Source organism: Perca flavescens, chromosome 3 (genome assembly GCF_004354835.1).
Source record: "Perca flavescens isolate YP-PL-M2 chromosome 3, PFLA_1.0, whole genome shotgun sequence".
Lineage (NCBI taxonomy): Eukaryota > Metazoa > Chordata > Actinopteri > Perciformes > Percidae > Perca > Perca flavescens.
In genome coordinates, this window is record NC_041333.1 from 38,378,764 (window position 1) to 38,399,912 (window position 21,149).

The 21,149-nt window shown below is 40.0% G+C and overlaps 4 protein-coding genes across 9 annotated transcripts in view; 1 reads left to right on the forward strand and 3 right to left on the reverse strand.

The window, feature by feature from the left end:
* Window positions 1–21,149, reverse strand: part of LOC114552945 (heterochromatin protein 1-like) — a 600,023-nt gene that overhangs the window by 155,535 nt on the left and 423,339 nt on the right. The gene's annotated exons all lie outside the window — the stretch shown is intronic.
* The window catches only part of LOC114553107 (NACHT, LRR and PYD domains-containing protein 3-like), a 582,600-nt gene that overhangs the window by 152,431 nt on the left and 409,020 nt on the right, over window positions 1–21,149 (reverse strand). The gene's annotated exons all lie outside the window — the stretch shown is intronic.
* Window positions 6,415–11,801, reverse strand: LOC114553128 (uncharacterized). 3 transcript variants are annotated; one of them, XR_003692243.1, is made up of 2 exons: window positions 11,444–11,801; window positions 6,415–6,458 (listed from the first exon to the last, which is right to left on the reverse strand). XR_003692243.1 is itself a non-coding variant. In XM_028574300.1 (2 exons), exon 2 carries the CDS (start codon window positions 9,215–9,217, stop codon window positions 8,390–8,392), a length of 828 nt encoding a protein of 275 aa, XP_028430101.1. In that variant the 5' UTR covers window positions 9,218–9,297; window positions 11,444–11,801; the 3' UTR covers window positions 7,780–8,389. The 3 variants fall into 3 exon arrangements, 1 of the variants encoding a protein (XP_028430101.1); XM_028574300.1 differs by lacking the exon at window positions 6,415–6,458 and adding an exon at window positions 7,780–9,297; XR_003692242.1 differs by lacking the exon at window positions 6,415–6,458 and adding an exon at window positions 9,812–10,581.
* LOC114553127 (chromobox protein homolog 1) overlaps window positions 12,235–21,149 on the forward strand; it is a 55,282-nt gene continuing 46,367 nt past the window's right edge. For 3 of the 4 annotated variants that reach the window (XM_028574299.1, XM_028574298.1, XM_028574297.1), the window contains exons 1-3: window positions 12,236–12,370; window positions 19,850–20,061; window positions 20,383–20,560. In XM_028574299.1, the coding sequence (XP_028430100.1) occupies window positions 19,961–20,061; window positions 20,383–20,560 (279 nt within the window). In that variant the 5' untranslated portion in view covers window positions 12,236–12,370; window positions 19,850–19,960. Of the gene's footprint in view, window positions 12,371–19,849; window positions 20,062–20,382; window positions 20,561–21,149 lie in introns of all 4 variants that reach the window. The other variant, XM_028574295.1, reaches the window with a different exon arrangement.

Consider the following 21,149-nt stretch of genomic DNA (forward strand, 5'->3'; position numbering starts at 1 on the left):
GTCCCGGCTTTGGGGTTTACATGGAGGCCAAGATTCCTTTGTCTTGGTCACATGTTCCTTTGTCTCTGAGCACATGTGTGTCCTGTATCCAGAGGTCAGTTTATTCTGAGGCCTTTTGGTTAAAATCAGATTTAACCAAACTCTTGGTCCCCAACACCCTGTAATTACAGCTTCCATGTCACCCTACAGATGTAACTATAGCCTGTATATGTCTGACAGCTGATGTTAAAACAAAATATATGCATGATTCCATAGTACCAGAGTTATTGCATTAGTTATGTTTTCCAGATTCTTGTCATTTATTGTACATGTTAACTTATATTTTCAAGTTTTCAGTTCAGCAAACTCAGTTTTGCATATTCTAAGCTAGCCGTAAACCCCCATTTGGCTGCTACATTCCCAGTGTTAGCTAACACTAGCTAGTCTGTTAACATGAATATTTGGCTGCTACATTCCCAGTGTTAGCTAACACTAGCTAGTCTGTTAACATGAATATTTGGCTGCTACATTCCCAGTGTTAGCTAACACTAGCTAGTCTGTTAACATGAATGTTTGGCTACATTCCCAGTGTTAGCTAACGCTAGCTAGTCTGTTAACATGAATATTTGGCTGCTACATTCCCAGTGTTAGCTAACGCTAGCTAGTCTGTTAACATGAATGTTTGGCTACATTCCCAGTGTTAGCTAACGCTAGCTAGTCTGTTAACATGAATATTTACAAGCCTCCAAGCACAGACGTCACACTTTAAATCCTACCTGTTGCCTTTCACCATCCACTTATTTAACTGCTGTTGCATCCCTTGACATGTTATCTCCTTTTCCCTCTTTCTTTTTCTATTTTTAGCCCCCGACAGCTTTTTTGCTTTATCCATCTTTTTCCATAGACGACAACTTACTACTGTACCTGCTCACTCAGCGCTAGCGGTGTTACGAAACCTACTATGGCCACGCCAAGACCTGCCCTTCAATAGCCCGGGTCTTGGCGTGGCCATAGTAGGGAGCTCCCTCTTCTACAGTATGTTAACATTCTATGATGGAATCTTATGACATAGAGCACCTTCTCTAGCCTGTTAGTCCTCTACAGTGTTACGTAATAACATTGAGGAAATGCAGAAATGATTTCGAAATGATTTTGAAACGCACAAAAGCAGCTAGATATAAAAAATTATTTTTAAATAATTTTTATTTTATTTTTTTTTACCATTGCTTTTGGCGCCCCCATGGCACATATAGCGCATACCCACTTTTTGCGCCACTGGTAACAGGGAGGAGAGTAAAGACGGACAGCTCCTAAAGCTTAGTTCCATATAAATGCACGGAGAATTTGTTGTTTAGTCGTTAGTGAAAACCAATATTGACCTTGTAGTTGAAAAAGGAGCCTCATATAAGAATGACATTTCCTCCTATGGAGTCCGTTCAGACACACTATGAGGTTGACACTTTTACTTTTTTCACTTTTTTCTTCTGTTCTAACTTCTCATTATGCTTTTAAAGGAAAGTTTGACTCAGGTACATTCACAAAAATACCCTAGGTTGCATTTTGGCGAGAGTTACACTTTAACGAAGAAGAAAAGCGCCGAGTAGAGTCAACAACCTGGACTGATGAAACCTCTGCAGGCTGCAGGTTCACCAGGCAACCGTCTGTGTGGCTCTCAGGTCCGGCGGCGGAGTCCCTCCTGATACAAGGCAGTAGCCACAGCAGCTAATGAACACTGTCCTCCATAGGGCCGCACAGTGGCCCTCATTTATGAAACGGGTGTACGACCTAAAACAGGCGTAGGACGGGCGTACGCCGATTCCTACGCAAAGCTCGGCATTTATCAATTTGAACGTGAGTGTAGGCTGAGATAAAATCTGTTATCAGAAAAAGTCTGCAACATTGTTTCGTGAATGATTTATTTCTGCCATTTTCTGGGGGGGGGGGGGAGGTCAAGCACACATCCTCAGCTGTTGCCTCGTTCTGACTCATGAAAAAAAACACAAGTAAAATAAAAGACACTGCATAAACTTCGCTACCGTGTGTTTATTTAAATATAAACTACACCTACATGTAGGTCTAAGAGATAGAAGCCTGTATATTACTATTAGGACTATAGAATACATATGTCAAATGTATAAATTAGATAAAATTCAGCTGGAGTCCGATTTACTACGGCAACACTGTTGACCTCATCAGTGATCTCTTTCCATTCCGCATTCTTTCTACAGCCTTTAATACCAGTTTTCAGGTTGCCAAATAGTACACACGTTAGTAAAAATGAATCTGAGATATCAGGGTTTCAATCTCCACCTCTGAGAAGTTCCGCTTCTCAGCCGGATTACGTCTCGCCATGTCGTAAATTGTAGGGGCCTCAAAACCCAGAATATATTGGGCCGTGATATTTAAATGACGATGGTTTCCAGCCGCTGCATTTATCAACGTAAGACCATTCTTACGCTCTGATTGGTGTGATACAAACGTTTCATGAATCATACATAAAGCCTGTCGTAAGATGATTTCTGCGCTCATATCTGGTTTCTACGTTTGATACGGTTGATAAATGAGGCCAATATGTTGTTTTATCCTCATCTCGATATCAAATGCCACAATAAACACACCACGAAAGACACTCAGAGATTGTTTGAGATAGTTGGAAGAAAAGATCAGTAGAAAACTTTAACACTTTAAAATATAACTCCCTTTTATGTTCAACTTAATGTTCAGTTGGTTCAATACAAGAATGTTGGCCAACAAGCAATTTGGCCTTTAACATCGGTTTATTCATTGTAATAATATTGTTATTGCAATATTCAATCCAGCTGTGTGTGGTGTATTTGGCCTGCTGCATTACTCTTCTACAATAACAGCTACTGTATGAAAGCTGCAGTAATGGTTGTCTAAACCCGGCTTGGTGGCTGCTATTTGAAATATGTTCGGTGGGCTAATAACAGTTTTATGGTGCTGTTGTCTCGGCAACTCTAGTTTTAACTTTAGCTAAAAAACATAAATAAATCTCTCTCGTTTGCTTGCTTCGTAAAGCAGAGGTGGGTGTGTATCTGCCTGTGTGTAGGCTGTGTGTGTGTCAAGGGACTGAACACTGAACACTGAAACATGGAGCAACCCCATAGCACCAGGAAAAGAAAATCTCTGGCACCACCACAGTCCTAGTCCTCCAGAGAAGTCCTGGTTCCTCCCGGTCCTCGGTGAAAGCTGCTGCTGGTGTTTACAGCTGACTGTCCCTCACGGCGGAGCTAGCTTAAACATCAACAGTTAACAGTTAACACTTTTACAAAGCTAGTGGAAACAAAAACACAGCTAACCTGCCTGAACTTCACCTAAAACTACAGGATAACAAGTTACCAAACTGAGAGTTGAACACGACTGTTAGCTGCAATAATGATACTTGTACCAAAACGTTAAAAGTCCATTAGTCTCCAAACATGAGTCAGCTGGACATTAAACTTAGTTTTTCTCTCCTCTGCTGACTGCATGTTTCTCCCTCCAACGTTCTCTACATCTCCTCTCTGACTTCCTCCTTTCTTTTCTACTCCCCAACAAAGTCCTCTGATTGGCTAGGAGTGTAGCTATACAGAACATAATTCACATAGATTACTCCACTGAAATACATTACACTTCACTTCAAAACAAAGCATTATGGGAAATGTATTTTCCATTGTATGCACCTAGTTATGAACTGAAACACCATTTATTCATGTAGTTAACTGTATAAAATAAACACTTTATTTATATTTATTTAACAGTATTTGTGATTTTTACATTTTCTTGCCTGAAGTACGAAGATAAATTTATCTTATGAGATAAGTTTCTGTTTTGTGGCTAGAAAGATGTTAGGATTTAATTAATTAATTTAAAATCCACAAACAGAACAAAATGAACACGTTGATCCAACAGAACTAATAAATACATAAATACATGAATCAACAGTCGCTTTATTTTTTATTCACACATAAGTTGTTGTGTTCAAGTAGCCTTCAGTTTTTTTCTCTGGATGCTTTTAATGAATAAGCATTGAAAAACTCACAGTTCAAAAACACAACACGGCATAATTACAGTTTTTCACGATCGCTATGACACTTTTTTCAATACTTTTAACAACTTTCCTAAACTCTTAACGCACCAACACACCTACAACACACGATTGGCAAAACAGTTAATTTCATGCTCAAAATCACACTTTGTAAACTAAACTCCAACACTGATTTTCAAAATACAATAATTCACTTACACAATACACTATGTCTACCAAAACAATGCAATCATGTCTCAAAATCAAATAATTCTTCCAAAACACTAACAAATGTTCTCTCCCAACAGGAATATTTAGTCAATCACTGCACAATGACATAAAAAACACTAACATCAGATGGAATTACAGAAACTGCATCATTTTAAATGTGTCAGTCAGGTCTGCCCTTATATAACAGACAATAGTATATTGTATTGATCATAGATTTTGTTTTGTGCTGCAGTTTCTCTTGAAGTCTCTCTGCATTTTTGTTTTGTTGGGTTTAGTAAATGCATGCATATTTTCTTTTACTGTAAAGATACATTTTTTGGCTTTTCCACCTTTATTTGACAGGACAGCTAGTTGAGAAAGGGGAGAGAGAGGGGGGGAAGACATGCAGGAAATCGTCACAAGCCAGATCTGAACCCTGGACCTCTGCGTCAAGACATAAACCTCCAAGTATATGTGTGCATGCTCTACCCACTGATCCAACCCGGCCACCATTTTGTTTCTTTTGCTGCAGAGATTCAAAACAAAAAATGATTGACCCATCTCAGAGTAGCTTTATAGAATGTATGGTTTGTGAAAAAAAGGAGACAGAGATAGAATTGTCCTGGTACTCCTCTTCCTCTCCCTCGTGAAGGCATTTTTCTTATTTTCTGTGTTCATCTACAGTATATTGTTCAAATAGGTCATTTTTACTGGACTACCATATGATCATGCGATTGAAAGAACCTCAACACCTGAGTGTGTTTCCTAGAAGGGAATCAGCTGGGATTGATCTACGTATTTGCATAACTTCAATCAGCTGTTTCCAATAAATGCATGTATAAAATGCAGGGGATATATTTGTGTTTCAATTTACAATTTGAACAGCTGTTCACTTTGACTTTGACTTCAAGTTAGGTTTAGAACATGATGTTATCTGTTCTGACATACAGTGTGAAAGCATTTGGAAATTTGGCAGTAAAGATCCATTGTTTTGGTCTTGGTGGAGCTTGTGTGTAAAAGAAATTTAAGCACTTTAAATTTGTGTTAACTGAATGCATTTTGTGTCAAAGCAACAAGAAATGTGTTAATTGTATAGCCTACACAGACGGATGTTGTGCTAACTGTGTTAAGAGTTTAGGAAAGTTGTATTGAAAAAAGTATCATAGCGATCATGAAAAACTGTAATATCACAAAGATGTTTAAAAGGTGAACAAAGTGAGTTGAGGTAGATTTATCTTTCAGTTCCTCCCTGATGGGAGACCTGGTATCAGATATACCACACAGACACAAACATACCATAAATACTCATTTTTCACACATAAACTGGTATTTCTATAAAGGTAACATCAGCTAATAGCAGTTTTAGAAAGCAGATGGTTGAGAGCTGCTTTGTGCTGCAGTAGAAGAAGATGTGACAGTTTTATTAGTGAGACTTTATTCAGTTCATGTTTCTAGATTTGGATCATCAGCTGTCATCATCGGGTCAACACGAGGACAAGAAGCTGAACATTGTTGACATGTTGACTCTCATGTTCACTAACTGTTGATGTTGTTAGAACTGGATTGTTAAACATCACTCACAGCTGAATATGAAATGAACGTTTGAATGATTTTCTTTCAGTTATTGTCAGTAAAGTTGTTAATAAATCATCAGATGATAACCTGCAGCTGTATTGTGTCTTGTTCTCTCCATCAGATGTCTGTGAACTGGAACTGGACACAAACACAGTACACAGATACCTCAAACTGTCTGACAACAACAGGAAGGTGACACATGTGGAGGAGAATCAGTCATATCCTGATCATCCAGACAGATTTGACCGCTGGCCTCAGCTGCTGTGTAGAAATGGTCTGACTGGTCGCTGTTACTGGGAGGTCGAGAGGAGAGGAAAGGTTCATATATCAGTGAGTTACAGAGGAATCAGAAGGAAAGGAGACAGTAAAGACTGTTTGTTTGGATGGAATGATCAGTCCTGGAGTCTGTTCTGCTCTGATGAACGTGGTTACTCTGTCTGTCACAATAACAGAAGACACATCCATCTCCTCCTCCTCTGTCTCTAACAGAGTAGCAGTGTATGTGGACATTCCTGCTGGCTCTCTGTCCTTCTACACAGTCTCCTCTGACTCACTGATCCACCTCCACACCTTCAACACCACATTCACTCAACCTCTTTATCCTGGGTTTGGGTTCTGGCCTGGTTCCTCAGTGTCTCTGTGTCCTCTGCAGGACTGAGAGTCTCTCCTGGTTCTTCAGTGTCTCTGTGTCCTCTGCAGGACTGAGAGTGTCTCCTGTGGACAGAAACACTGACTGAAGATCAGCTGCTGAAATCAAAGTTCAGTCTGTTCACCATCACACACACTCTGCACTGTGAAGCAGATCTGAGACTCAAACACAGAAACATTCATCTGATTTCATCTCTGGGATTATCAACATTTGAACTGTTGGACTCAAAACACTTCATGATATGGAACATGAAAAAAATAACAAAACAACAAAAAATAATCAACTGTTAATGGTTACTATTATGTCCTTTATATTTTGAATCATATTGTAATATATTTAAAATTTGGAAAACAAATGTTTCTATAAACAATCATCATATATTCTAATGTTTCTAAATGCTTTTAATAAAATCTATACGTTTCATCTTGAGGGAGATCATTTGTTCATTTGATCATATCATGATTTCATTCATCAGTTGACTCTCTTTACTAAGATTGATTTATATTTTGAATCAAATTGTAATATATTTAAAATTTGGAAAACAAATGTTTGAAATGAATGTGAGATAGCTCTGCTTTTATGTTTGTATTTCTGTTTTATATTTTAGTTTTGTCACTTTTTATTCCAGAGTGATTTGGTCTCTGAGGCAGATTATTGTGATGAATAATACATCAACATGTGTCTTGTTGGCTCGTTCTCATCTTCTTAATAAAAATACATTTACAACTTGTAACAGAGTATTTCTACACTGTAGTATTGTTACTTTTACTTCAGTAACACATCAGAGTTCTTCCTCCACATTTGGTAACAAGAATAGAAAGAGCTGATATTTCTTGAACGCCCCTCAAACCGGCAGAGAGTCTCGTGGGTCAAAGTTGAATCAACGCACGAGCTGCCAAAAAGTGATCGCCGTCCGTCATGTTCAAATGTTACGTCCACAGTTTACCTGGAAAACTGCGTGGTACTGGATTAATTGGCTCTTTAAAACAGTATTTCAACTGGTAGAAAGTTCTGGGTGGGCAATAATCTGTCAGATATGAACCTCATTCGTTAAATGAAGTCATTTAGACGCAGAAACCGATGTTCAAACACAAGCTAGGAGCTACGATCACTTTTTGGCAAGTGGAAATGTGCATTTTATGGATGTGTTGCTTCTTAAAGAATGTATTTAAACTGGTTAAGTTCTTGTGGGCTATAATCTGTCAGTTATAATTTAAATCCAGTATTTTAGAGGACGAAACAATGAAACGGAGGGATGTGACCTCCCACGATTTAACTGGTTGAGGCGGCAGATATGGACTTGACTCCGGTCAAAGAATCAGGCTCCAGAGGTAGTATGTCTGGTTAACAGAGCTTTATTTTGAGTTTGTGTTGGTAGTTTGAGTTTGTGGTCCTAAAGAAACAAAGATAAATACAATAAGAATATCAATTTAACCTGCAGTATAATAATATCAATGATAAAGGAGCTATACTAATAATTATGAATGGTATAGGCAGCGGCGGCCTTAAGCATCTGGGGGCCCGTTTCAATAACTAATATGGGGCCCTACCCACGTAAAACATAAACATAATAGAGCAGAAAAAGCTATTTTATTACGTGTACTTTCAGCTTCACGAACAGGCAGCTCAACATAGAAATAATCCAACCTAATTTGATTAAAACTATATACAATTATACAGCGTTTTACATTGGAATAAGCCTCGCCCTTTCATGGAAGCCAACTTCTCTGCTTAATTGATTTGCGCAGTATATTTTCAGCTGTCTGAGCTGACTTTAAAAAAACACCCAGCTAAAACATCCCCTCAACTTGAATTATTTAACAAAAGCAAAGAAGAAAAAGTGTCTAACTGACAATGAACCAAACTTATAAATAACGATGGGCTCCGCGTTTTTTCAGCACCGTGGACAGCTCACCGGGCGGCGGGCGTATATTTCACCTGAGCCCTTTTCAGAAATCCACCCTTCTGTGTTTGAGTGCTGAGAATGCCCTGATAAGTTCATCTTTGTCCAGCGATTTTGTCACCTCGTGCTCAATGGAAATCTGAGCGAGAGCTGACAGCTGCTCCTGGAGCATTGTTGACCTCAGGTGTGTTTTTATTAGCTTCAAGCGAGAGGAACTCCTCTCTCCGCTCGCTACCGCCACAGGCACTGTCATCATGGGTCGGAGAGCAATGCTGAGGTTTGGATACAGTTCAACTAATCTGTTTCTGTAGATGTAGCTCAGAATCTGCAGGCCAGTGGTTTCTTTTGCTGGCACGGCAGTGACAGCAGCCGAGATCTCGCGCACAAGGTCCTCAGCATCCACATCGCCGAGGGTTTTTTCAATATTTGCGCAGCTTTCTTTGAGGGTGTAACTTTCCACGGCCCTTTTCATTTCCTCTCTTCTGTAAATGAACCCAAACAGACCATGAAATGTCTCCATCAACTTGAAGTGCTCACTAGTGCCTGTGATGGCAGAGTTCACTAGTGGGAGGAAAACATCTCTCCTGAACTTTTCCTCGGGTGTCACTGTCAAGGAAGGATCCGGATTTTGGGGCTCGTACGGAGACTGGCGTTTGGGTTTTGGGCCTGGTGTAGTGGGGAAGACCATTGGCATCTCCATCTCTTCCGCCATGTCTCTAGCATCTGTCTGGGCGGATGAAAGGCCGTTCTCTCTGTATTCCTTTAGGAATTTAAGAACATATCCCACCTCGTACTGGAGCACATCGATCCCAACTGGTGGGCTCTGGAGCAGCTTGCTGACATGATTGACCTCATGTAGAATGTTGTACCACATGATGATGACAGTAAGCAGGAATTTCCAGCTCGTTATCTCCTGTTCAAGGCCTCTGGCAGCAGACGCAGTCTCACTGTCACCTGATAATAACAATAATGTTGTTTTTTAATTTCAACAATTTAATGACGCTTTACAATGCCATGCGCCGCTGTCCATTGTACTGAAACAGCTCAACGTAATCCTAGAAAACAGGAAAGTTCTTAAATAGGTTAAAAACACCATAATAAGTAGCCTAACACACTAAAATCATAGACTGTCATCACAAAGCAAAAATAACACCACTCGCTCGTTGGATGATGGCCTTTGAGGGTCATCTGCAGGAAGCTGATAGCGCAGCACTTTCATCTTGAAAATCTCCCATCTCTTGTCTCCCATCTCTGTGTGGAGGAGCTGAAAATGGTGTACAGACGTTGCAGCACCCCAAAGAAGCTCACAGACTCCACTGTTGACTTCGCAGCATCTACATTGACGAGGTTTAGACTGTGGCTGGCGCATGGCATGAACAGTGCTGTTTTTGTTGATATCAAGCACCTTTTTCTGCACACCGCTATTTTTCCCCCATGTTGCTACCGTTATCATCGACTGTCCCCTGCATGTTTCGACATCCAGGCCTAACTTCTCCAAATGCTTCAAGAAGACATCTGTTAGCCCTGCGCCTGATGTGTCAAGCACTGGTAGGAAACCGACAAAATGCTCTCCAACAGTAGCCCCGGCACCCATTTGGCACTTGACAAAGCGCAGTGTCACAGAGAGATGCTCTATGTGTGCAGCGTCCGGGGTGCAGTCCATTATCACAGAGTAGTAATGGGATTGTTTCACTCCGTGTATTATTGCTTCCACTGTCTTGTCTCCAATAAGAGTGATCAGCTCATTTTGTATCGTTTTCCCCAGATAATGGTCAGCAATCTCTTTTGTCTCAGCTCGTCTGACATGCTCGCTCATCACTGGGTCAAACTCTGCCAGCAGCTCCACCACAAAGTTTCCATTGTTTGTTTCATGTAGGTTGGAAGTGTGGCCACGGAGAGCAAGGTTTCATTCTGCAAGCTGACAGACTATGGCAATTAACCTTTTCATGACGTCGTTCCACTGTCTTTTTTTCAACATTTGCATTTCTTGATAGGTATTTTCAATGGTACTGTGCATTTTTCAGCTGTCCATATTGGCACGGTGTGTATTTGCTTTCTCCCTGGCATCTCCCTCACCTGTCTCAGCGGTAGGATCTTGATCGTCATGTTCTTGTTCTACTAACAATGTTTGGTCATCATTATTGCCAGCAGTTTCAGTTGAAGACGGGTAATCTGTATTTTGGCTAGCATCCTGTGACGGGGGTTCGGCCGCTGCTGTCGCCGGTAGGGTTACAGATGCTGGACCAAAGAAAGAGGTCACTCTCAGGCAAAAGGCAAAGATATAAACAAATAAACTACTGGTATTATACGTTCGCGGGGGCGGTAAACGTTGCCATGGTAACCGCGATTTCGACCAATCCGAGACGTCAGTGTTTTGCTTAGAATTGTGGGTAATGTAGTATTACTCCAGAAGATCGCAAATAACAAGGTTGATTTCATACCTTGTGGCTTTTATAGGAGCAGAAACTTTCGTTTCACAACCTCGTAGCTCGTGGTCAATCTACCTTGGATGGTTTAGACATTATGGCTGAAAATCAATATCCTACGGAGAAAATGAATGGGATTTTGCTAGTCTGTTGGGGCCCCCTCGGAGGGGGGGGTCTGTTTCAATTGAAACGGGTGAAACATAGGTAAGGCTGCGTCTGGGTATAGGAATCAACAGTGGTTACTAACTGAACAAAGGCAGGAGCTTTAAACTTAAAGTGCACAAATATTAGCTGTAGCTGTTACCAATGTTATAAATAGGCCACAGACATGGAGCGTTGAATAAATCACGAGGTAATCAAATGCACATAACCTACAGAGCACAGTACCTGAAATTCACTTCACAATAACCTCCTCCACTATATTATAGAAGTTAACTTAACATACAAACACTTAAAGCACACACGAAGTGAGATATAAACCGGCGTTATCACATTAACGGCGATGATTAGCTAAGTAGACTCTTTATGAGCGTGCCGTGGAGAAAGGAAAATAAGGCTTACGTGACAACTCCTGACATAACTTCGATCTAAATAGTTAAACTATACAGTTAAACTAACACATATATTGTACCTGTATGTGGTCACGCAACAAACTCCACATGTACAATACTCACGTTTTCCTCACAAACGCACAAAGCAGACAGAATGAAGAAACGGAATAAGGAAAAAGTCTGCTGCCTCTCTAAACAAACATCAAAGCACAGTGCCGCTCATTCAACCGACATCAGACTGCAGTATCGCCGGCCACCTGCAGGGACGGGGACAGGCTTTCCATCAAACAACCTTTCAGTGGAAAGGTAGGGGCTGTGATCACTTTTTGGAAGAACAGCAGAAACCAGTAACTAGCCTTACTTCCTTCACCTTTTAATGGTTCTGCTATTACCTTCTGCTTTGGTAGCACTAGGGTTCAAACCTTTCTGCCTAATGTCTTATTGTTCATTCAATCCTTTACATAGACTCTATAGTTATTTATTCCATACATGTGCACGGCTCTGTTCATCCATCTCCATCATTGCACACAAGTGAACTGGCATAAATGGCATACTTGCAGTATGAGAAACTATAATACCTCAAATATAACAACTATCGACTATAAATGAAGTGTGTTTATTAATCAGGAAATTGCTATTTTATTTAAATGGAGTCTGGTGGAAACAACCATTTAAATGCTTACATTTTATTTACTTATTTTTCTTTATACTTACAAATTGTTTTAATTATTTAAGTGCTGTACATGGTTTAATACTCAAGTAAAGTACAAGTACCTGGAGTTAAGTCCAGTACTTGAGTAAATGTCCCCAGTTCCAGTCCACCACTAACTGATTAATGAACTGAATGTGTATCTGTTGTTCCCCTCCTGACCTCCAGGTGGCGGCGTTCTTTCATTTTAAACTTTAATCTGAAAATCCCTGACTTGGAGGAAACCGGAAGTCTCGTTGCTTCACTATGATCTCGGGCTGGCGGCGGGATAGTTGTGTTGTTTATTAGTGAGTTTTAAACATAGACAGTATAAGAACGGTTTTAAGAAGACAGAGCTCCAGGTAAACCCACACACACACACACTCAGGTAAACACTTTAATAACTGTTCTTTTACACGGCTATCAAAGCGAATAGAAGCCAGAGCTGCGCATGCGTTAGCTTCCCATTCTGCTGTTGCTAAGATTCAGGTAAACAGAACGTCCGTTGCTGAGCAACAGTCTGCTCCGTTAGTTGCTCCTCTGTAGTTCGGTGAGCTCGGTGAGATTCGGGCTGAAGTCGTAACATTGTTGCATTTTTCATTTGGTTCGGTTTGCGTCACACTGCACTTTATCAAACGCAGCAAACAGTGGAAACACACGTCACGTGGTGGAAGCAGTCCAGAGGGTGGGGGGGGGGGTCTGGGTGTCCTCCCCCAGGGAAGTTTTGAGCGTCAGCAACTGCATTTTTGTTGCATTTGGATACGGTTTAATGCACCAATTTATGGTGGAAGTAACTTTATTTAGCCTATGCGAAACGAAAAATATAATGGAAAGTATGTTGTTGCGTATCATTGGGCATTTTTAAGTGGGTATATGGAAATCCTGGAGCTTTCTTAGTGGGTGTACTGCGTATTCCTGCGTATCACGTAGACTACACCACTGGAACTAACCTGCACACGCATTACATATGGATCTGAAAGTTCTCATCCCTTAAACCAGATATTTAAGTCTGTAAACTGTGTGAAAGGTAAAAACTGCAGGCTAGTAAATGCTCTGGTTTTGGTCCACTTCCTGTGTTTGGGTCGGATCGCGTTCCCACCTGAACCAGGAAGATATAGGCCTTGTTTGTAGCTTTTGATTGATATCTAGTTTCGACAAAATCACTTTTTATTGAGTTTCCTTTTTCCTGAAATGCTCTGAGTGAATTTAATCTAAAAATGTTTACCTTCTGTTGTGCAGTTGTTTAGATTTATTTTAGGACTCCCAGTTTCGCACTACAAGGAAAAGTTTCTGTTTATCTGTCAGTGGCACTAACTTGTGGAATTAACTAAGTAATGAATTAAAGCAATGTCCAAACATATTCCAATTCAAAAAGATGTTCAAAGAAATTATTTTCCAGAGGTACAGATGAACACTATAATTAATAACCTGGGCTTACATTGAACAATTTGTAGTATGTGCATAATTATTGTGGTGTATGAATGTGAATATAACTTCTGAATATATATTTTCATTGATTACAGATTTATTATCTCTGTTGACTTAGTGTTTTTTAGCTAATTCATCTAATAGGAAAGAAAGGGTATAAAGGGATAGGAGTACATAAGTTTTACTTCTTCCTACTCCTGTTTGAATGTGTAAATAAATTTAAGTACTGGAAATTATGGAGTTTTATTTTGTAACTGTTTTTTTTATATTAATATTTTTTTCAGATATTTTATTTACATGTTCAAAATAAAAGATACAAATAAACATTATTTGTAAAAAAGAAAGACGGCTGCTGTAATGAAACCGAGAGAGAAAGCGAGGCAGACGATCACGGACCGACTGAATGTGTAAACAGCCTAAAAATCTACATTTACTGACCACTGCTCTGAACTGGAACCATCATAATCATATCATTCAAGGATTAGGTTACTAATCATTGGCACAAATTAACAGTTGGAGTCTTTCCTTAAAAGTAAGCAGAAGATAATGTTACTCAGGAAATTTACCATGAAGATTTTCTACAACGATAGAATATGATGCATAAATATCTCTTTCACTCGGTTTCTCTCTCATGGGCAATGAGATATAAATATATATATAAATCAATATAAATGTCCTAAGTCAGTCGGTCCGCTATTATCTGCCACACTTTTTCTCACGTGTTTTTTTTTTAAATTTGTTTTATTATAGAGGCAGAGTATCCTTCTCTACATATTATATGCTTTGCTCCCTCGTATATATGGACATAGAACAGAAAGACACTGAAGACATTGGACTCTAAAATCTAGAAACTATAAAGAGAATGAAGTGATAAATATAATGCACACTGTAAACATGAATGGAACAGAGTGTATTCATCAGTTATTCCCCCAGCTAAATATAAGGTCAAAAACCATTGAGGTGTCCTCTCCCTGTTGTTACATGAAGGTAAAGGAGTCTACACTATATAGTTACTGGTCCAGTCAACTAAGACTATAATTTGGGAGGATTGTACAATTAGGATATGTTCTTAAAAATGTACAATCCTATCCCCAAATCCCAAATTCACTAAAGAATAAAAAAAAAAATGAAAAATCCACCAGCCACAGTGACTTTTTACCAGTCAGTTTTTTTTTTTTCATAAAGGTGAAAAACAGGACTTGCTGTGTCTCTGTGATCCTATCCTGTCCTATTCATGGTAGCCTACTCGTGGACATTGCGCTGTCATCACGTGCTGTTGTAGGGGGGCATGATGCATAGGGGCCCGGTGTTGGCTCTTTACGCCACTGCATATAAGAGATGAGATGAGATGACTGACAAAATCAGGAGTGGCCTACGCGCACCACAACAACAAAAAACACTGGAGAATGCACACCATAACACATGAAAAAACACACAAGGGCAGTCCCTCCAGGATCTCTTTATTTGAGATTGTTGTGGCCCAAAAATGCCTGATTTTGCGGGAGCTTTTATAAAACAATTGGGATAACAGCTGCAATTTCTTTTGTATAGTTCTTTAAAAATAAAAGGAAACTTGTTTTGGGGAGGATAATAATTATTACTATTACTTAATTACTCTGGGCTGAGATTTTCTAGAAACCAAAAAGGCTCCGGATGCTGCAAATGTTGGTAAGATATGAAAACGGCTGGTGGATTTAAGACATAAAAGAATAATTTATTGAATGAATCAAATTTGAACATGTATGTGTCAGTGGCTTGTTGATCTTTACATTGTTAGTTAACTTCCTAACCTTGGACACACATTCATACGGTTTGATAAAGTACTTATTGGACTTTACTTTCTCATTGCACTTACAATAACGAGCGGAGCTGTCCTCAATTTAGGTCATCGTGTATACATCTCATGCGTTTTTTCCTGCATCGTGTGTGTGTGTGTGTGTGTGTGTGTGTGTGTGTGTGTGTGTGTGTGTGTGTGTGTGTGTGTGTGTGTGTGTGTGTGTGTGTGTGTGTGTGTGTGTGTGTGTGTGTGTGTGTGTGTGTGTGTCGTGTGTGTGTCAGTCAGGGATTGAAACGGCAGCAGCTTTCAGTGACTTTACAGTGAAGAATCGTTAGAGTATACTTTTGCTGTACGTTTTGTTGGTAAATGTTTGAGTTACACAGGTGTCTCGTGTTTATATCAGAAACAAGGAAATTAATTTGATCCGTTCTCACTCCCGCTTGGTCTATCGGAACTGCTGGGATTTTGTTGGTAAATGTGAGATGTTCGAGTCACACACGTCTTGTCTTCATAACAGAAACTAGGAAATTAATTTGACCTGTTCTCACTCCCGCTTGGTCAGTGGCTGCAGGTGGGACTGCTGGGATTGTCGCAAGTAATGAAAATGCGATAGGGGGCCCAGGCTGTCAATCAATGTCTTCCATTGATGCGGGCCCCTGATTGGTCTGGGCCCAAAATTAATTAATTAATCCCTTATCCTGGTTATGTGCAATAGCCCCCAGGACACAACAACCACTCTAAAGTAACAGAGGGCTATTTCAAAAAACCTAGATAGTGGATTAGACAAACTTTTTTTTTCTTTTTTTTTTTACTTTATTGACAATAGAGCTTTCTGAACTGTCTGTGGAATAGATCAACGGAGAGGAGAGAAAGCAGAGTGGTCGTAAAGGACAGCTAAACACAGTAAAGACTCTCACACTGAGCTGAAATGGAAACACTGCTAAGATTAAGCTGATGTTTTCACCCATCTTCCCAAACTGTTGCCTGTTATGTAGATAGCTTCTCAGCCAGTTCAAAACAACCCCCCCTGATACCATACTGTTCAAGTTCACTGATTCATCTGTCAGGATTTATTGCTTCTTTGGAGGCATGACTTTTTCAAGTCTGGTTCCTGAACGGTTTAGAATAGTTTGTTCCTTTTTGTTCAGAAACATCAACGCGCATCTCACACATGCACTTACTCAGACATTCTGGGATAGGAGATAAAACACTTTGGCTTGTTTGCATTTCTTTCAACCAATCACAATCGTCTTGGGCGGCGCTAAGCTCCGGACGCAACGACTTTGGCTCTGCAAAATAGTCTCGGGGAGGAACTTGTTTAGGTGGAACATTTTCACCCTGATAAAAGAAACACCATCTGAATGTTGACAGAGAGCAGGGCTCAGCTTTGACACACACACACACACACACACACACACACACACACACACAAGCCCGGGACACACAGGGCTGAAAATCGTCCGTTAGACAGTCTGGCAAAGTCAGTGACTCAAATCAGTTCGGTGTGTCCAGTGCCGTCGTCAGGGGGCATTCATTTTCGCCGACTTGACCTGTTCAGTCGGCAGCAGGGCAGTCGGGACTAACCCAGAAATGGGGAGCGGAATGAGGTGACTAGTCTCTCAAAATCTGACGAAAATCTTTTAAACTGACCTTTTGTTGAGCTGAAATGAAGACAGATTCAACAACAGCACGGCCTATTCCACTCTTCAAATGTTTTCAGAAATATGTTTCGTGAACTATTTTAGAACAATATGAGATCGTATTCTGAAAGGCCGCTGCTATGGAGGCGTATTACGTCTCATCTCTTTGGTTCTGTGGCACTTTTTGGACCAACACGGGGAGACTGATAATTTTGTCTGGCTTTTCTGTTGACGTTCGGCTGTCTGGTTGGTGTGTCCTGGCTAACAGAGGTGCGGACTGAGCAAAGTTACTCTAGGATAAATTGGTTTGAAATTATTTGTACAACTGAAATTAATTTTTTTTGTTATTACAAAGGGAAGGTTCCGAAAAAAGGTACCGGAACCAAATTTCAGGTATCAGTACCGGCACTGGTAAAAATGTGAACGGTACCCAACCCTAGCCACATGTAATATAAAATGAAGTTAACTTTTAACACAATACGGTAAAGTGAGCTATTTAAATGAGCTGCATACATGACTAAACGTAATTTGTTCTCACCTGTGTATCACCCTGTGTAACATTACTTTGTCTGCAGCAATCCTGCCACAATCGGTCCCAAAACATCCCAGCTAGATATAAAATGGTGTAACGTTAAACATTTTCTTTGTAAATCTTTACAATTATTCCCAGAAAGAACCAACCAGGCCTGCCTTGTTGCACGATCTAAACGTTTTTTTTCAAAACTTGCCATTTTCAGCGTGTAGCTTGCTAGCTCAAAGTTTGTTGTTGTTTCCCGAAATGAACAAGTTCTGCAAGGCGAGGAACATCTGGCGAGTTTCTGGTAAATTAACTGTCGATTGAGGCTACTGTGCATGTAGCTTCAGTTAATGACTTTTGTGGCTTACATTTTAGCAGACCTGCCAACCTGTACGCATTTTGTGTAGTAGATACGCATTTTGACATCAAAATACGGTGATACGATTTGTCACTTTTAAACTACGCGAAAATCAGGTGACTGAGTTCACTCGTTGAAGTGCAGCCGTCTCCGTCTAAACTCTTGATGATAGTAGGCAGCTAAAAGTTACATATATGTCAATGCTAAAACAGCGTAGCAGCCACGAGCATGCAAAAAACTAAAGAAGAAGAGTTCGACCAATCACACCGTCGGGTCCCTTCCTCTAATGTCAAGCGGGATATCGGCTACAATGAAAGCATCAAATGCAAGTGTTATTCATTCCTCTCTCATTCCCATTTAGTTTCCCCAAGGGAGGACGGTGCTTGCAAAGGTCAATTTTGATGTAGAAAGGTGAAACTGTGAAATTAATTAATTTACGTAGCCTACCTGTCTACTTTGGAGAAATATTATTTATTTATATTATTAATAAAGCCTTGCATTTGGTATACAAAGTCTTGGATTTCGTTACAAAGGTTTTATATTGTTTTGCCTTTCCTACGATTAAGTTCATACCATAACAAAATTAACTGTTACTAATGTAGGCTAATTAAAAACCAGCCCGTCGCTGGACGCACCGGAGGACCGAGACACAAAGTAAACACACCTGTCTGACCGGTACCGGGGGTTAGCGGTTAAACTGAGCGGAGGATGTGCGGAATGTGTCGGTGTCTGTTGGACTTTGGCTGGCCATTGGGCGCTTTCAGGCAAAGCTCAACCTAACAGGCTAACGGCTTATTAGCTAGCCAAACACCGAGCGGTAACATCTGCAAAGATTGGCTCTTTGGGCGCATCAATCTGCTCGGTGTGCGTAACAGACTGTTGATCACACCTGTTGATCCGCGCCGGACTTCACTGTGAGCGGACTGTTTAGAGACAATGTGACCGGCAGGTAACGTTAGCGGTTAGCTGCTACTGTAGCAGAACTGCAAGGAAACGCTGAACTGAGCTGTGTGTTTTCAGTGTTAAACACTGCTGCAGGTATTCATGCACAACTGTTGTTGGTGATTTACAGAGGTGGAAGACTTACTCACATCATGTATTGCAGTAAAAGTTAAAGATGTTCCGATACCGATACCAGTATCGGTATCGGCTCCGATACTGCCTAAAACGCTGGTATTGGTATCGGGAAGTACTGGAGTTTATGCACTGATCCGATACCACGCAATAAAGCCTTAAAGAAAATCTACATTAAAGTAGTTTATTTATGTTCTTTTTCCGTTATAACTGACTGTCAAACTGGAGAATAAAAGAAAGTTCTGTGTTTGTTCATGTTTCACAAAGAGTTTAACCTGAGCCAGACCGACAACAAAGATAGAAATATTATCACATCCATACAGGGATAGTAGTATACAGCTGTTAAAACATAATGAAATATATGACACTCTAGTATCGGATCGGTACTCGGTATCGGCCGATACGCAAGTTTAGGTATCGCAATCGGTATCGGGAAGCAAAAAAGTGGTATCGGGCCATCTCTAGTAAAAGTAGAAAAAAAAAGTGTGTAGAGTTACACATTACTAGTCATATGTATGTAATAGTACAAAAGCATTATTAAAATATAGGCCAGCTTAAAGTACCAAAAGTAAAAGTGCTCATTATGCAGTGTACTATATTTTATTTTATTGGATTATATTATGATCCAATTAATTGTATTAAATATGACCGATGATTTAAATAAAATTTAATTCAAGTAGCCTACTTGAACATAATAATTTTCTAGGGTTTAAAATGTATACAGATTTGACATTTAATGGCATATTTTTTCCAAGGTGCGTGCCGACCGTGTTCATGAACCAGAACTTCGACAATAAATCAGTAAGTTGCTACTCAAAAACTTTTGTTCAAGGTTGGCAGGTCTGTTTTAGTAGTTATTTCAGTTTGAATGCAGGAGAGACTTCACACTCTGAAGTCCTATGGAATGGTCATCAGCATTTTCTCCATTCAAACAGAACATTTGAATATAGTTAAACATGGTAAACTATAATTCACTCCCACCTCCTATTAGTTCTACAAACCATTGTATCATTATCTCTGTATGTTTCCCCATTGGGTCTACCAAAGGAGCCCTCAGCAGACGTCAAGCTGGCGACCGGAGCAGGAAAGAAGGGCAAGAAGGCCGAGGAGGAGGAGCAGCCTGCAGCACCTCCTGCAGCAGCAGTCACCGCCGCAGCAATGGAGGAGGAAGAGGAGGAGTATGTGGTGGAGAAGGTGTTGGACCGCAGAGTGGTGAAGGGAAGAGTAGAGTTTCTGCTGAAATGGAAGGGGTTCTCAGAGTAAGTATGAGTCTCTAATATTAATACTTAATATATATATATATATATATATATATATATATATATATATATATATATATATATATATATATATACATGCAGATAATCTACAGCATACATTTCGGCATTGTATCATGTTGAAGTTGTCAAAGTTGAAGGTTTGGTATTTTGACACTAAGTTGCAGACCGTCAAATAACCTTACAAAATGACAATAGAAAAAATTAATAATACGAATTAGCATTGATTATGATAAGAATTAGAGTGAGAATGTATTTCCTAAAAACAAAGCCTGAGGAGATTTTCTGCACTCATCTTTCCAGTGAGGATAACACATGGGAGCCTGAAGACAACCTGGATTGCCCCGACCTTATCACCGAGTACATGCAGAAACACGAGGAGGAGGAGGAGGAGGAGGAGAAGAAGGAGGGCAAGAGGAAAGTTGTCAGTGAGGCCTCTGGAGACTCAGAGGAGCGACGGAGCAAGAGGAAGAAGGAGGAGGTGAGTGAAGGAAAGAGGTTACTCCAGACTGAAGAGTCCCAGAAATCTAATCTCAATATTAGCGCAAAAAGGGAGGAATTTAAATGATTTATTAAAAATGTAATAATAACATAATAACTTATTTCACCAGTAAATTGCTGTTAAACTACAAAAACAGATGAGAAAAGGGTATTTTAAAATAACTTTGAATGCACCACGAGGTTTACCCGTTTCAAGTTAATGCAACGTTTACGATATATTGTGCAGCCCTAGCGCCAACTGTTAATTTGTGCCAATGATTAGTAGCCTAATCCTTGAATGGTATGATTATGACGGTTTCAGTTCAGAGCAGTGGTCAGTAAATGTATATTTTTACCAGTGCGTTTACCAGTTTACCGGTAAACGCAACATGTTGTCCCATCTGTTTTGTTTTTCAGACAACGGCAGTGACCAGTGCTAGTTTGTGTCTTTTAGCTCATAGCTTTAGCGGCAGACTGTACATCCCACTGTTGTAATCCTCTACAGTGAAATACAGTCACACTACACCATTTAGTTGTCAGCATTTTAGCCATGTTTAATCCAGTTACTACTGTAGCTAACGGTAGGCTAA